This window comes from Mus musculus, chromosome 13 (genome assembly GCF_000001635.26).
Source record: "Mus musculus strain C57BL/6J chromosome 13, GRCm38.p6 C57BL/6J".
Classification (NCBI taxonomy): domain Eukaryota; kingdom Metazoa; phylum Chordata; class Mammalia; order Rodentia; family Muridae; genus Mus; species Mus musculus.
Window position 1 is genome coordinate 49,607,363 of NC_000079.6, and position 18,355 is coordinate 49,625,717.

General features: G+C 36.2%; 2 protein-coding genes across 9 annotated transcripts in view; one reads left to right on the forward strand and one right to left on the reverse strand.

Moving 5' to 3' along the window:
* The window catches only part of Cenpp (centromere protein P), a 188,926-nt gene that overhangs the window by 143,338 nt on the left and 27,233 nt on the right, over window positions 1–18,355 (reverse strand). The window lies entirely within an intron of this gene.
* Window positions 653–17,139, forward strand: Ogn (osteoglycin). The gene is made up of 7 exons (NM_008760.5): window positions 653–764; window positions 1,752–1,995; window positions 3,938–4,031; window positions 8,193–8,351; window positions 10,731–10,933; window positions 13,651–13,746; window positions 15,451–17,139. Exons 2-7 carry the CDS (start codon window positions 1,822–1,824, stop codon window positions 15,619–15,621), a joined length of 897 nt encoding a protein of 298 aa, NP_032786.1. The 5' UTR covers window positions 653–764; window positions 1,752–1,821; the 3' UTR covers window positions 15,622–17,139.

Consider the following 18,355-nt stretch of genomic DNA (forward strand, 5'->3'; position numbering starts at 1 on the left):
AATAACAACAACAACAACAACAACCCTAAAGGACAAATCTATAAAATAATTTGTTTTAAAACTCACTTTATATATACATTTTTATTGTATTAATTATATTATGGGAACAAAAATCCTTAGTTGTCATTAAATTAAGAACAAAGACGGGTCGGGTGTGGTGGCACACACCTTTAATCCCAGCACTCGGGAGGCAGAGGCAGGCGGATTTCTGAGTTCGAGGCCAGCCTGATCTACAGAGTGAGTTCCAGGATAGCCAGAGCTACACAGAGAACCCTGTCTCGAAAAACCAAAACAAAAAAAACAAAAAAAACAAAAAAAAAAAAAAGAACAAAGACTATGCTCAGTTTGGTGTTTTATTTCATTCAAAAGTAAGCATCTTCTATACCAGAAAAGCACAAAAATAAAGGCCTGATTTTAAAAAGATTTATAAACTAATATTCACTAAAAGATTCGTGCACAAGGTAAAAGGGATCCCGAGTGCAGTACACTGCAGCTGCCCTAGTGCCGCAGTTTCAAATATCCTCAGCACATTCTCTCTTGTAACACCCTGCATTTCACCCCGAGAAGGAATGTTGGCAAAGATTTCCACCACATGGAATCTGCTGTTGAATTCCACATGGGATTTAAACTGTTGGGCCCTGAAACTTTATTCAGCAGTTTGAAACAATTCCACAGCTTTGCTCATTCACTCTCTCACTTGGGACTAATGCACAGGGATGAATACCTATTGAGGAAAACCACAAGGACTTCAACCAGATACTAAGGTAGGCTTGTTTTTCACATGTTAATTTAGATACTGTGTGTGAAAGTATGATTCTAAAATGTTAATAAATGTAATCTGTAGTATAAGTTTCATTTTCACTGAATAATTAATTTCTAACAATACTTTCATATATCATTTTATATAAGACAGATGTAGGTTAGAACTAGAAGCAGAAAAAGTTATAAACTCATTTTATTTTGAAATCTCAACCACTGGATTTTTGACAAACTGGCATCTATAAATGCAGCATCAGCACCTCCAAGTGAGTCTGTTTGTAGTTTTCTAAAAGTCTGAGTGAGCCTGTATTCAGCAGTTAAAATTCACTGGTGTGCCTCAAAGAATCTTTCCAGTACATTCTCCAAAGTTCCTCACTTAACGTTTTATTAAATTACGCCAGTCTGAAGTGGTATTGGTGAAGTTTTCATATTTTAAGCTTAAAAAGGCAACATTACTAGCTAACTAGTGACAATCTGTTAAATTTATAAAACTAGAAAGATTAAATGTTTTTTCCTACATTCCCTACCACTCAAAAGTGTTAATGTCTACTTTTTATGATGTTAAGCCTAAGGTTTAAGTTTTAAGCCTTTTCTCAGAACTGCTTCTTTTACATCAATATGAATCAAGAGTTCCTTTAAAGCAGCAATGCTGAAATATGATATTTTTAACTCACATGACACAGGACTATGGATCTTTGTATTAACTATTTATACTGCAGGTACCCCGAGAAGATTTTGACTGTATACAAGTACCCCTACTCAAGACATTTGACATTTAATAAACTTACCAGCAGTTTTAAAATTGTTGATGGGTAAGAAATAAAACTACTTTCTGAATTTTTCAGAATCTTCACTGGCACATAAAACACTGTATCTAACTAAGGACTACTAAGAGTTAAATACTTGTTCTCTAGCCCATACTGCATCCATCCTGCCAAAATATTCTCCAAGCTTTTAAAAACTGCTTCCATGGTCTACATTCTTACTTCCAGGGAAAAAGAGTTTCGTTCCACAGTCATCAGGTCAGTCACTCCTAACTTCAGTCACCTTGTGTCTGCTGAAATGGAGACTGTGCACTCTACATTTCTCCTGCTACTCTTCGTGCCTCTGACACAGCAAGCACCACAGTCGCAGCTGGACTCACATGTTAACTATGAGTATGCAACAGGCAATTCTGAAGAAACCAAATTTAGCCAGGATTATGAAGATAAATACCTGGATGGGAAAAGTATTAAGGTATTTTTATTTCTACTTTAAATTTACATTTTAAAATGATACCCATTTAAATGCATGCTTTCCCCCTTAACCTCAATATTTGATAAGTTCAGAAGGAAAAAGGCACTTTAAAATTTAAAGTAATTATATTTTTCAAGTATGCATGATTCCTGAATTAATAATAACTATGGTAAACAAAACTATCTACAGGAAATCTAATTTAAATTTTGAATTAAAATTTAAGAGACATTAGACTTTAAGGTGATAGCTGAACTTTATATAAATAATGCTACATAAGATCCTAGAGTTGCGTGTTATAAATAAATTAGGAAAAGATGTATTACCAGCTTATGTTTATAGAATTCAGAAAAATCCAGTCTTAGGAAATGAATGTAAGAATACTTACTGGCTATGCATGCCAATCACATAGAGTACCAACAAATAAAAAACTCCTTACTATAGGGATTTACTTTTAATCACATTTCACTCTACCAATTTGTACCAAGGACCTGTAATGACATGTCACTGAGTTATGACTTTTATCATCACTCACATCCAACCTTCAGCGCAAAGCAATTAGTTGGTGTGTGTGTGTGTGTGTGTGTGTGTGTGTGTGTGTGTGTGTGATGTTAACAGCATAAAACTATGTGCTGCCCACTGCGTATCATGCCCCCACACACTGGAAAAAAATCAGTCAGATACATAATAATATTCACTACTTTAAAAGTTCTGTTTTACTACAAATCAGACAGTGAAGATTTTCAGATTTTCAGATTAACCATTCCAAACATTTTCCCTTCTTAACTCACAATGAGCCAATTTTAATGCTACAGCTTCTTTTCCAAGTGAATGAGTTAAGATACTGGTATTATTTCTGCCCCCCTGTTAAGACAAAACAGACAGGTATCTCCAGCAACAGCTTCAAGTTAAAAAGCTCATTGCCTATTATCCGACTGGAATGATCTGAGTCTATCAACCAAATGCAAGATACTTTCAAAATTCCTTAAATCTTAAAGCTTTCTGGTTAACTGCATGGAGCTTTAAGCAGTTTTTCATCAATATAAATATGTGGACCAGTATTTGTGTAGAGAACTCAGTGGAGAAGAGTGATGAGTTTACACATAGAAATGAGGGCTAGGGCAAGGTCAGAGTGCCCTGAGACAACAAGGAGTCATAAATAGAAGGGACAAAAAAAGTAGTGAATAGGTCCTCATGTAATAAATTACAGTCTACTAGCAGAATACACATTATCTGAAAAGAGGATAGAGGGTAAGTGATAATCCCCAGGTACACAGTGTCAACAGCCTGCACCAATGGCCTGGTCAGGCCAAGAGGCTAGACAGAATACAAAGGATCCATCCTAAGGTCAAGGCAGGAAAGCATCCAGGTCATGAAAGAAGCTGTACTGTCACTCAGAGGGGTGGAAGGTGAAAAAAGAAAATTAGTTCATATGAAAAGCTGTAAAGAGTAGTTTCACATTAGAAAAGCTTTCATTCCCATTCAGAGAATTATTACTGTTAATAATATCAAGTACTGAGTTCAGGTAACTGAAACAAAAAAAAATTTAATAGGTGGATTCTTTTATTCAGGAATACATATTCTACCTAGAGTACTTACAGTGTGGTTTAATGAATAATAAAGAAATGGAACTGTGTATAAAATCTTAACAGAGTGCTGAGATACAGCGCAGCTAAGGTAGACCTGCAAGATAAAGTCTTTTGCAGCCATAGATGAGCCCTGAGCCCACATGGTGGAGAGAACAAGTGTCCTTTGTCCAATATGTGTGTCACATACATACATACATACATACATACATACATACAAACAAACAAAATGCATATATAAAACAAAATCTTAACTAAATACCTCTAATTGTGACTAAGGGAATGTTTGTGATCCCTCTGGCTTACAGTTAGGCTTGTGACTTATCACACCTGATAACAAACTTCTACCTTTACAATAGGAAAAAGAAACTATGATAATTCCTGATGAGAAAAGTCTTCAGTTACAAAAAGATGAAGTTATACCATCATTACCAACCAAGAAAGAAAATGATGGTAAGTATGAACAATCTATCATCTAGCATTTTTGAAAATTATCATTTTAAAATACTTACAAGAAATTTTGTTCTTTGTAGTAATCAAAATTTGCCTCAAGACATAGTAAATTAAAAACTGAAATTTCATCTCTAATGGTAAAGTCTATAGTTAGATGCCATGTGCTCATCACCTAACATTTCACACCGTGAATGAAAACTGTGGACCAGAATGTTCAAGAACATCCAACACTTTGTCTAAACCTAACCTTTAGAAAACCTATTTTTCTGTCCACATAAAATCAATTCAAAAGTCAGGCATGATATCATACAGCTTTATCAATCCCAGCACTTGGGAGGTAAAGGCAGACAGTTCTCCAAGAGTTCTAAGTCAGTCTTAGACAAAGCGAGTTTCAGGTAACAAGACCTTGCCTCAAAAATAAACAAATTAAGAAATACCTAGAGATTATTTTTCAAATACAGTCAATAGCCTTAGAATGAGGTAAATATTATTCAATTAATAACTATCTTTACGAAAGTCACAGAAGCTGGGATGTACTGATAGTGTTTGCATGAGGCTCTAAATTCAATGATGTTTTAAAAAGCAGCAAAAAACCTCTACATAACTAACTACAAAGTCTGCTTCAATGAAAACAATAGGAAAATTGCAGTAAAATGACAAAGCACAAGCCATACTCGATAGTTCCTGTGTTTGATTTATTCCTGTTATGTTACATAATCTGGACTCACATGAGAGCATGAAAATATCCACCCATTCCTATCCTGCTACAATAACATTAAAATGAATCAAAACCAGAAAATACATCCTAAAACAGACTCAAATAATTAAAAAGATACCTTTTCTTGGATAGGATAATTCAATTACATAAAGATATTATTCTCTAAATTCAGAAACTAGAAAATCCCACTACAATTACTAAGTTTTGATAATGCTTGGAAAGTTGATTCTAAAATACACATAGCTACATATATAGAAAAACGCAAAAATACATGTAGAAGCGCTGAACAAGCAGCAGATAAACATACCAAGTTTAACAAGCTGGGAATAATGCATGAACAAATACCGCTGACACAGATTAAAAAGATCAGACATGTACAGACACAAGGAGACACTGAGCATATAATTAAAGCAGGGAAAGTCTCAAGCACTCAATCACCAAGGAGAAATATTTTAAATAACCGAGGCCAGGAGAACTACAGAGCCATTTGGAAAGAGATAAATTAGATTCATATTTCACAAAACAAAAGAAAAAAACTTAAGAAAAATTATGGATCTGCATGTATAAGATACTGCATTGCAAGCATAGGCACAGTTTGGTACTGAGGTAGCTTGACATCCATATGTTTTAATAGAAATATTTCTAAAATTACTCTACAAAATTACCCAAAAAAGCCACTTTTGCATAAACAACAGGCAACCACAAATGGGAAGAATATTTGTAACATATTATAAAGATGTAATATCTCCAACTTTTAAAGAACTGATAAATTGAAGAAAAGAAACTGAACAAAAACACATCTGAGAACCAGTAATATGGCAAAGGGCCAAGCCCTGACTATCTGAGATGAATCCCCAGGTCCTCCGTAGATGCTGAACAGAACAAACTCTTGCAACCTGTACTCCAAGCTCCACACATGTGACATAGCAAGCACAAATGTTCATGCACATACACACAAAACAAACATACAATAATATTTTTAATTAAGAATACACTTTGAAAATGGTCAAAAGTTATGAAGACCATTAAAAATGATTCTAAAGTGACACTAAATATATGAAAAGATGTCCAATCTCAATTTTCATTAAAAAACAAAAGAGAAAAAAATACACTGATAATCCACCCCTATTTAACCTGACTGATAAAAATGAAGACAAGGGGTGGAAAGATGGCTCAGCAATTAAGAGCACTGATCACTTTTCCAGGGACTGGGGTTTAATTTCCAGGACCTTTATGGCAGCTCATAACTGTCTATAACTCCAGTTCCAGGGGATCTAAGACACTACACAGGCATACATGCAATCAAAATACCAATGTACATTTAAAACAAACAAAGATAGTATACCAAAACATTCTATAGTCAAAGTTGTACAGTAACAAATATTCTTTCTTGTTTGTTTTTGATGGTGGTGGCGTTCAAGATAGAGTTCTCTTGTGTAGCCCTGGCTGTCCTGGAACTCATTCTGTAGACCAGGCTAGCTTCGAACTCAGAGATCTGCCTGCCTCTGCCACCAAAATGCTGGGATTAAAGGCATGTACTACCATGCACAGCTAGTAACAAATATTATACCATAATGTAAGCAGAAATATGAATTAGTACAATGCCTCTAGACAGGTATTTGGCAGTATTAAACAAAATCAAAATAGATGTACTTGTTTTTTTGGCAGTGACTGTGATCCAAATGGAGGCCAACTATGTGCCAGAAGCACTACTACTGAGCTACAGCCTTGGCCTCATATTTACTTTCGACAGCCATCACATTTTAGGATTTTACCCTGGAGACGCATATCCAAAATAAAAAAGTAAAATCACCAAAGCACTATTGGCAATTACAAAATACTGCAAATAACCTAACAGCCCAAACATTGACTACACAGTTACAAAAGGACAGAGACAGGGCAAGGGGGTGTAGCTCAGTTGGTAAAGTGCTTGCTTAGCATGCAGGAAACCTTGGATTTAATGCTCTGTGCCCCATAACATTGTTAATAGTAGTACATGTTTGCAATCTCGGAACATGAGTAGTAGAAGCAAGAGGCTCAGAAATCCAATGTCATTCTCGGTCATACAGCATTCTAAACCAGCCAGACTCTATTATCTAAAACAACAACAACAACAGCCAAATCCAAAACCATAAAAAACAAACGACAACAACAAAACAAACAAAGCAAAATAAAAGAGCAAACAAAAAAGTGAGGGCAACCTGTGTGGACATGGAGTGGTTTGGAGTGATTGCTAACATACAATATGTGAAAGAAGTAAACCATGAACAGCAGGTCTCTCGCATGCTGCCCTCCATAGAGAATACATGGTCTAAGAGCTGAGCCTGCAGCTGTTCATTCCTGTGAAAAGAAATGCACAAGAGGTGATACTCAAAAATCTGACAAGGGCCGAGGATTTGGCTAAGTGGTGGAACAGTTCCTAGCATGTGTAGGACTTGAGTTAAATCTGGAGATTTAAAAAACAAAAACAAAAATACACAGGCCAGTTACACCAAGAAAACAAGTGAAAGAAGGGAGGGAAAAATGAGCGTGCTGAAGAGCTGGGGAGAGTTTACAGTTTCTGTGTAGGTTTCACTTTTTAGAACAACGCTGTTTCATATAACCAAACAAACACATATGTAAATAGTCAGGAAAGACAAATTTATAAAAAACAAATAGAAATATAAACACTTTAAAACAGGGAGTGGGGATGCCTGGCAGTGGGGGTAGTGGGGACATCCTCTTGGGGACAGGGGGATGAGGAACTATGGGTGTGTGTATGTATGTATGTATGTATGTATGTGTATGTATGTATGTATAAAACTATCGAAAGGATATAAAGTAGTCAAAACAGTGTTGAAGAATAAAGTCAGATAGTTTTACCTGCTAAAATCAAGACATATTATAAAAGCATAGGAATCAAGATACTAACATGTTATTGGCATAAACATTTCTTTAAAAGTCAATGGAGGGCTAGTGATCTATCCTGCCTTAGCACTTACCACCAATGGCCTATGTTTAATCTCTGGAACTCAATGGTGGAAGGAAAGAAATTACTCCTAGTAGCTCTCTGACCTCTACAAGCATAAATGTAGGAGTCCAGAAATACTCTTCTATTATATGTGTTTGCTGACAAAGTGTTGGCAATTCAATGAAGAAAAGATAAATTTTCCCAAAAGCACCAATAGAATAAAAGAATCTTGAGTACTCTTGATATATATTTAAGACTAAACAAATAAATAATAAGTGATAAGATATTTGACCATAGACTTTAAGTAAAATTTTGATAAATTATCAAACACAATACAAGTTGTTGGTTACCATAATTATCTTTCTTGACATCACACCAATGATTCTGTAACCTATCTTTTCAAATCACAGCATTCATTATAACAATAATTTTACTGTCAGATGACAAATATTTTCAAATTAGCTTATGCTTACAATTTTGTCTCTTAATTTAGAAATGCCCACATGCCTGTTGTGTGTCTGCTTAAGTGGCTCTGTCTACTGTGAAGAAGTTGACATTGATGCTGTACCACCATTGCCAAAGGAATCAGCTTATCTTTATGCACGATTCAACAAAATTAAAAAGCTGACTGCCAAGGATTTTGCAGACATGCGTAAGTTTAAAATATAAAGGCCCAAGTTTCTTTGTATTTTTTACTTTCTATATATAAGGGCAGCACTATTGGAACACTCAAGTATATAACATACACTTTATAGAAATCACTTTTTTCCTTATTAGAAGAATCTCCTTTCTATAGACTTCCATGGTCATTCTTTCCTGGTGATTTTGCAATTCCATCTTACATAGGTATTGTCTCAAGACACACACTGCTCAGGTGGGAGGCAGTGTCAGTGCAACATGTATGCTTCTTCAGCTAACAGATGCTCTATTTCCACTTTTGTCATAAATACACTAACTTTTGTTTTCCTTTTTACTGTTTATTTTTTTATTCTTTGTTTTGTTTTCTTTTGTCCTTGAAGTCAATATACAATAGAGGATGATGATCTTGAACACCTCCCCTCCTCCCTTCACTTCCCATGTGCTAGGATTATAATAAGTTCCTGATTCCTTTAATTAAACCTGGGTACATTTAAAAAAAATATCTGGAGACAGCTGGAGAGATGACTTGGTGTTTAAGAGTATTTGCTGCTCTTCCAGGACCTCATCTGGACTCGAGTCACCTGCCCTCACATATGCACTTACCAATACACAGATAAACACATGGATACATAATTAGCAATCTTTAAAAAAAATAGCTGGAGAACAATTTTTAAAATACCAACACCAAGCTCTACTCATTACCATGAAAAGGAACCACCCTCCTTAGATGATCCAATGGAGACAGCTCTGAAACAGTGGTGGTTAACACAGTTAACTCTTTGCTAGAGCATTAGCAATGAGCCAGTTGTTGCTCTAACAAACCATAGCTGAACTAAGGTGCCTGTGGTCAGCAGGTTTACTAAGGCCTGTATCTGCAGTACCAAGTCCCAGTCCTGGATTACTCATTCCTTGCCAGCTTTCTAGATTCCACGGTAAGTGTTTCTAAAGAAAACTACAACCAAGTTACATACTGGCTTTTCTAACCTTTACTTGTTTACTGGAAGTGTGCAGCAGTTGAGTCCATGATTGGCCCCACACTGGGCAAGTGCTCCCTACTACTGTGCCACATGCATGGCTTCTTTTAAAACTCTGCATTTATGGAATTAAGCCTAACTGGATTCATGCCATTAATAAGTCTAAGTTGCAGACTGAAAGACAGTTGGTTCTTATTATCTGTAGATCCCATATTGGCAAGTTTGCTTTTCTGGACATGTAGCTAAGTGTTAGAACACTTACCTAGCACATATGAAGGTGTGGATTCAATCCCCAGTATGTATATGATCATTAGCAGAAATTCACAGAACAACAAAACTGAGGTACTCAAAATACACATTTCCAACTAAGGTATAGCAAGGCAAAGTTTTACTTCCAGTTGTCATAAAATGCAGTGGTGTCTCAGCATATCTAGCATCATGGTTTTTCAGTCTTCTGCCTTATATTGGGATATTAGTTGAAATGGCAACAAGCACAGTGCTGAGGTGCCATCTAGTATTTCAAAACGCAGGGCAGCAATGATAAGGCTACGCAGAAAATGCAAGTGTCAGATAAACTTCGCTCAAGCATGGGTTATATCAATGTTCATGAACCAAAAGGGTATATTAAACTGTCTTTAAACAAAAATATACATAAAGCAAGGTTCATATTACTTGGTTGGCAAAAACAAGTGAGCAGAAACTCAAGGGTACCTGCATCTGGAATCCTCCTAAAAGCAGGCTCTGTATTCACTAATTCAGTGTTATAACAACTTCTGAGAAAACAGCTACTATGAATGAAAAGAAACTACATCCTAGCCATCTCTGCCTAAACTGCCCTCAGCAGGGGGAGAGAGACACACACAATAAATGAATGAGTTTGTCTCAATCTCTCAGTCTGAATCATGTTAAACCAATCAGAATATCTTTTTGTTTTTGTTTCTCTTAATTAAGAAGGTACAGACAATACAATGTACCCACAATTATAATGCAACATGCTAGCAAAAATATAAAATAATAATTACATGCTTAAATCCAATTAACCAAAATTACTTCCTATGATGCACAGTAAGAATTTCTTTTGATATATTTAGATAGAAACTGAAAAATTCCCTCTGAACCATACATTATAAGACCACAGTAAGAAAAGGTATCATTGTTATGCACAGAAAGACTCAGTATTCCACAAACCTACTTATAGGGTTGTGGCTGACGCTCAGTGGTAGAGTGCTTACCCACCAAGCATGAAGCCTCCAGTTCAGTCGCCAGCACCTCATGAAAGCACAGATATACCAGGCTGTAGATCAGATAATCAACACTGCAAAGCAAACTTGACATGGGGCCTTAAGTGGTCTGTTAAATGCTTTTCTTCAATCTACACAATGAGATCCTAGTATATTTTTGTATTTATTTCCCTCAAGCAAACCTAAGAAGACTTGATTTTACGGGAAATTTGATAGAAGACATAGAAGATGGGACTTTTTCAAAACTTTCTCTGTTAGAAGAACTTACACTTGCTGAAAACCAACTACTAAGACTTCCAGTTCTTCCTCCAAAGCTTACTTTACTTAATGCCAAACACAACAAAATCAAGAGTAAAGGAATTAAAGCAAACACATTCAAAGTAAGTATTCCATAATATGACTAAACACAGTATCTGTGATTATATTTTAAGTCTTTATTGCATTTATTTATTCATTGTGTGTGTTTATTTTGTGTGTTGGCTCATGTATACCAGGCATACAGGTGGAGGGCCAAGGATAACTTGTGGAAATTACTCTCTCCTTCCAACATATGGGTCCTGGGGCTGGAACTCAGGTCATCAAGCTTGGCAGCAACATGCTAACAGCTGAGGCAACTCACTGATAATATTTTTACATTAGTGTTTGGTTTTTCTCCCCAATCTGCTCCTGTACTACTACTGAGGCTTATTTCTGTATAGCAAGATAAGAAGTAAAGACAGCTGTGGTTGGCATTTATCCAGACCAATATTTTCAGAACTTGTAACAAAATGACATATATTCCACAAGGGAACATTAGGTTATGTATGTATGGCTGGTGGTATACCTTGGTAGTAGAAAGTATGCTTAGCATGCTTGAGGCCCTAAGGTCAACGTACCAAACAAACTCAAACAAGCAAAGTATGTATACCACAACATCTGTCATGTAAAGACAGAGAAATGGGTGTTTTCTATTAATAGTAAAGGAACATTTTTATATTTGAAAGTAAACATTACTAGCTCAGTGTTTTAAAAGATTTGTATTGTTCCTATTAATCAGAAATAGCCAATATCTTTTATATTTAATTCTAGTGGATAACATAGCAGTGTTCCTCAAAGAAAAATAATTCCAAAAGAATAGAAATGTTTTATGAAATTGAAAAAGTAATCACGTGTGTCCAGAACTTTCATAGCTTTGATATAACCACTCTCTGCCCTAGAAGGTTATCTCAGGCAAAAGCATGAGATGCTCAAGCTACTTTTGGAAGAAGAAACCTTAATCAAAAGGCAAGATGCTAGGCATGGTGGAGCATGACAGAGGAAGGAGGAGCTCTGTACCTTTGAGGCTAGTGTGGTCTACATAGCAAGTTCCAGTCAGCCAGAGATACACAGCGAGCCACTATCTCAACAACAACAACAACAACAACAACAACAGCGACAAAGACAAGATCTTACACACCTGCATCTTTAACTACCCAGGAGCCTCAGGCAGGAGGACCTGAAGTTTAAGACTGTTTAGGAAATGTCACAAGATTAGAAGAACGCAAACTTACTAAATTCTAATTTATGCTTATTTATATAATCACACAAATATCTCATTCATCCACAACTGCCTTTTTAAAAAATATTTCCAAGCCAGGCAGTGGTAGTGGAAGCCTTTAATCCCAGCACTTGGGAGGCAGAGGCAGGTGGATCACTGATGTTGAGGCCAGCCTCTACGACAGCCAGGGCTACACAGAGAAACCTTGTCTCAAAACACATGCACATGTGTGTATGCACAACGCACACAATGCTTTAAATTTAAATTTGTAATATAAAGAAATGTCTTTAAGTAGGCGAGTCTCTGAATAACTAGCAGGTCACAGAATGTTTAGAGCAGGACATGGTGCAACTCCTTGTAGTCCAAGTTACTTGGAAAGGTGAAGCAAGAGGCTGCTTAAGACCAACAGATGAAGGCAAGCCAGGGAAAGGTAGGATGACCACGTTCATCTCAGAAGGAAGGAAGGAAGAAAGGAAGGTTGATTAGTTTAAACATTTTTGATTTTACAAAAGAGATATTGGGCAAGTTGGTGTGAAAATGATAAAACTCTACTGAATGCCCTAGGGTTGCAATAACTACTAGTAAAGTCAGGTTACTATAATTCATATGAAAGCAGCCCTGGAAAGATAGTTAGTTTGTGTCCACATGGTCAAAAGCAGAATGTTTAAGAAAGGATAAAAGGCTATGGAGATGGCTCAGCAGGAAAGAGTGCTTACTGTCAAGTTTGACCCCTAAGTCAAACATGGAAACAAAGACCCAACTGCTGTGGGCTGTCCTTTAACTTACAACATGTGTACTAAGGCTTATGGATATGAACACAGATACATAATTTCTTTAAAATTGAAAAAAGAAAAGTTCGAAATAATAGCAAAGAATTAACAAGTGGGGCCAGTAGAACATGCCCGTAATCCTGATATTGGGGGACCTTAAGTTTTAGAGTCGTTTAAGATACATGGCGGGACACCCTCACACATACCAATAATAAAATCTGCATGGTAGTACAAAATGCATAGAAAGATTAAGAGTAATGTCAAAAGAAATTACATTCTGTTATTCTGAAATAACAGCTTACAATCATATACAGTAGTGACTTACTGATTATAAGAAACATTCCAACATAAATCCCTCATGAGAAAACACGTCATGTAAATTGCATGTTTGACAAATTGTGTTGGGAAAGTAACATCTTGCTAAGCACAATCTCTTAGGAGTAGTCATTTTTTATAGAAATAGATAAAACTTCAATGGAAAGTCTCAAAAAACATGAAGGATGGATTGAGCCAATCTTACACACAGATGCTCCCTAGACAAACTTCAAAGGCTGAGTGTTCAGGGGTGAGATGAACAGGATGTATGGCCAAAGAAACGTGGAGTATGCAATAGCATTCTGCTAGATATCATAATGTCTACGAACCAAACACACTGCTAAGGAGGTCACAAGAGTAACCAACTATTACTCCAATAGTAACAATACTGACACTACTGAAATGTGCACACATCCATACTCTTTTTAAAATATACATTATTTGAATGATGTGAAAGAATGCATAGTCCTAGTAACATTCAAATTTTTCTTTACAGAAACTGAATAAACTCTCTTTTCTCTATTTGGACCATAACGACCTGGAATCTGTGCCTCCTAATTTACCAGAAAGTCTACGTGTAATTCACCTTCAGGTACAACTTGTTTTTGCATAATAACTAGCTTTAGTTAACTATGGCGTCATTTTTATTATTTATCAAGAAATTTACTCATTTCTATGTCAATTGCAGTTACATGGCTAAAGCAGTATGATCACTTAATGCCTATATAAGAACTGTAGGTCCAGTCCAGAGTATGCTAAGTAGACCAGTCTAGGAAGTATAAAGTCTGCTCTTTTGTTTTGTTTTTGTTTTTTCAATGATTTACTTATTTCATGCACATTGGTGCTTTGCTTGCATGTATGTCTATGTGAGGATATCAGGTCCCTGGAAATGGAGTTACAGACAGCTATGAGCTGCCATATGGGTACTGGGACTTGAAGTCTGGTCCTGTGGAAGAGCGGCTTGTGCTCTTAGCTGCTGAGTCATCACTCCAGCCTGCAAAGTCTGTTCTTAAGCAGAATACATCTTTAGGCACCTCCTAGTCTGTTGTGGCTCTAAGTAGTGCTGGGGACTGAATACAGGGCCTCACACATAGCAGGTAGGTGTTCTAGTACTGAGCATTTAATTTTAAACATTTTTCTTTATGGCATTGGTTAGCTCTTTATTTCTCAGGCTGAAACTGACTGGGATGAGGAAGGGATGGGCATCAGGCAGTCATTGTTACTGTCTACATAAATCTACATAAATGTTACCCTTAGATCTTAGGTAGATGCTGGAGGCCCAACCGTAGAGCATGATCACAAGGCCATGTGGTCACACTAAATTCAAGAAAGGTGAGCTTTTTCTAACACCACCCGTGACGTACAATGTGTGGTGTTTTCTAAATAGTACCAATTCTCCTATACCAGCTGGGTATTCTAAAACTCAGTTCTGATAACACTGAATCTATGGAGACCTTGTAAGTAGGATTCAGTCTAACAACACTGTTTCTACTGCAGGTACAGTCCAAAGCACGCATCTGTCTCTCACCCGATATTGCAGTTTTCTAGAGTGGTACTATGAGTTGCCTTATTGTCGTAATTCAAAATTATGAAAACGGGAAATAAAAAACAACTAAAGATACTCCTAATTCAAGAATTTCTTAGGAGTTCATTCTCTGTGTCCAAATCTGTGCTGGCTACCAGGACCCAGGATTCCTCCCAGGCCTGGAGAAGGGGAAGAGGCACAGACTAATGGAGGCTAAACCACCTGCATAACCTTCAAGCACCTGACACAAGGTGCTGTGTATCTCCTAGTTACCTCGAGCACAGATTTTTAAGGCCACTGATTTATGTTTTCTTTCCCAATAGTAGTGAACCCAAAGTTCTGATTTGTGCTACTTTCTCCAATTAGAGATTAACACATTCTTTTAGAGACCCTTTAGCTCATTTTATAGAAGAAAACTGAGTGGGAATTGCCAAAGTGAGGAAAAAGTGAAAACGAGAAAAAGTTGATTCTCAGCAACACAAGAATTTCAGCTATTTAAGCAAAGAGTACCATTTGAATTAACACTTTAGAATAGGATACTCTCTCTAAGCTTGCATGTTTATATTCCAAACAGGATTGAGTGGACGCAACTCTGAGTAATAACAATACTAAACACTTAAAATATGTCTAGGTTGCAAAAGAGGGTGTCATCACCATGAACTAATATTTTTAAAAAGATTACATTATTGCCAAAATATCTTTATGTGACCCTATTGTAAAATGTACAAAAAGTTGGTTTTAGATTACTGATATTTTCCTTTTGTTTTTCAGTTTAACAGCATATCTTCACTTACAGATGATACATTCTGCAAGGCTAATGACACTCGTTACATTCGGGAGCGAATTGAAGAGATTCGCCTGGAGGGCAATCCAATTGCTCTGGGAAAGCATCCAAACAGTTTTATCTGCTTAAAAAGATTACCCATAGGGTCATACTTCTAACCCCATCAGTGCAGCTTATAACCTAAGGTACATGTGCCTAATGTCTAAAGGAACAGAAACATTAGTTTAACATTACCGTTTTATCTCACTATGATGGAAGTTTATGTTTAAACAAAGTGTCCAAAATTGTTGTATGTGACTACAAAAATAATCCAGCCTGAATCTCTTAGTTCAAAACAAAATACTGTGAAACTAAACAGCATTAAGGGTCTCCTTGTTGTTATACCAAACCACTATCTAAATAGCATGCTTTTACACAGACACTTGCTTGAGATACACCATTCCCATGACTAATGAAGTAAGAAAATTCCAAGAAACTTGCAACTGTTTGTCTTTTTTAGCATTTACTGTATCTCAAAAGCATTTAAGACAGAGGTTCCAGAACCTGTGCAAAGCCAAGTGCTCCCAGTGACCTTCCACTGACTCTGATTCATCAGCATTCTTTGTAAAGCAGAAATGTACTTTCTGTCAAGGCAGCTACTTCACTGCATTTCTCACTTAGCCCAAGGAAAGGGACAACACACGCAAGCAAACATTTCCAGAGAAGGGAAAATTTTACTCTTTGGTACAGAGCCAATTTAGAAAAGTTCAATTTTCTGCTTTGTGGTCACATGGATAGCCTTTAGTCAATTACTTAAAAAACTTTGTTAAAAAAAAAAAGTAAAAATCCTACCCATTTCTCAAAGGATAATAAGGTTCCTTCACCTTAAAGATTCTCAAATATGAAATAATTGTAAACTTTTTCACAGTATAGGAGTTTATTCAAATATAGGAAATGAAAACAAAGTCTACACCATTGTGCTGTGTGCAGCTTCACCTGTATATGTTCACCCAAACAAACTAAATATGCTCATTCCAGCCCAAGAGCACCATTTCTCAATGACCATGGTTTCCAGATACATGTAATAGTGAAAACCCAATCTCACAATGCAGATTAAAGTTCCAAAACTAAGCTTCAGAGGAAGGTGCACAGACCACTCACAAATATTACTCTACATATTACTTGGAGTTGAACATAAAATGATCAGCGTTTTAGAAATATTCATCTTTTATACATAAAAGTACCAATATCATTTCTATTATAAGTTTTACATTAGACTCTCCATGTTCTTCCCAGAATATTCATTTTAAGTTTGGTGGTTTTGTTCCAACCCAGATTGACCCCTGTCTCCTCTGTTAAGGGTGATGAAACTTTTCATTAAAGCATCTGTGAACTGTAAGGCCACAACTATTGCTCTAATAATGTCAACTAGCTCATTCATTTTTATAAGTTAATTACAGTAACTTTATCCCACTGTATTATTTTGTGTCCATGACTCATTTTCTCTGTGACTGAACGCTCACCAAGAGCACTGAACACAGTTCTATTTTTATGATACTTAATAGCATATTTGAGTTAAATATACAATAAACATTGTGAAATCTATCCAAGTAGAAGGGTTCTGTTTATATGGAAAAAACAAGTTAGTATAATCTTGAATAAATCAACAGAAATAAAGCGACAAGATTGAGAATGGACAATGTTCTAGTATGCCTATTAATTTTCCAGTTTTAACAAGAAAAGTGTACTCATCTACACATGCACACAAACACACATAGTTTGGTATTTTCAAGGCGTATGTTGCTCTGGGGACTGAGCAGAGTGCCTTGAGCATGCTATACAAGATCACTGGTCTATATCCCCAGCCTTCTATATGCTTTGTTTAATAAAATTTAATGAGAAAATACCATAAGATAATTATAAGATAAATTTTCAAGGTTAAAAATCAATGGTTTAGGTAAAACCATAATTGAGAGAAAGAACATTAGTAAAAATTGTAAGTTATAGAATTTGCTTAAATAACTTGGGATTCCCTGATAAGATAATTTGAGTATAGGTAGTTTATACCTTATATTGAAAATTAAGTAAGATCCAGAATGAAGCAAGAAAAACAATACAAGTAAAATTATTCTTGAGTCCACTCTATTATACCAGTGTTTTACTCTTGACAATTTTAACTCAAGAAAGTCTTAAAATAAAAGAAAACTATTCATACCAAGATTGGAGAAGATATGGTTCAGAGATTAAGAGAACCTACTGCTCTTGCAAAGGACCCAAGTTTGATTCCAATACCAACAACTCCAGTACCAGGGAATCCAATACTCTCCTCCTCTGGCAATGCACACATATGTAGTACTTACAAAGTGCAGTAAAACACTTATACATATGAGATGAAAATGAGATCTTTTTAAAATTATTTATACATTATGAATACTGCAAAAAACACACACACATACACCCCGAAGACATATGTGGTGTTTTAAATAAGAACAACCCCCACTGGCTCATATATTTGAATATTCAGTGACCAGGAAGTGAACTGGTTCTAAGAAGGATTAGAAGGTTGGAGTAGGTGTGCCACTGGGGGTGGCAGGGTGGCCTTGGAGGTTTCAAAAGCCCATGCCAGCCAGGCCCAGCATATCTCTCAAAGTCTGTAACAGATGTGAACTTACAACTATTTCTCAAGCACCATGCCTGCCTGTTGCTATGCTCTGTGCCATGATAATAGTGGACTAGCCCTCTGAAATGTAAGCAAGCCCCCAACTGAATGCTTTCTTCTATAAGTTGGTCATGGTGTCTCTTCACAGTAAGAGAACACTAAGACAATATACATAAAAGAATAAAAAGTATCAGTGATGTTTTTCCAGGAGCATTAAAAAAAGAATCTACTCTAAAATTTATATAGACTATCCA

What these genes read in the sequence shown, in the direction of transcription:
- Ogn (NM_008760.5), top strand. Translation starts at nt 1,822, where the DNA reads ATGGAGACTGTGCACTCTACATTTCTCCTGCTACTCTTCGTGCCTCTG. An exon ending in TGGATGGGAAAAGTATTAAG is followed by an intron (nt 1,996 to 3,937) that starts GTATTTTTATTT and finishes CCTTTACAATAG; the next exon opens with GAAAAAGAAACTATGATAAT. An exon ending in TTAAAGCAAACACATTCAAA is followed by an intron (nt 10,934 to 13,650) that starts GTAAGTATTCCA and finishes TTTTCTTTACAG; the next exon opens with AAACTGAATAAACTCTCTTT.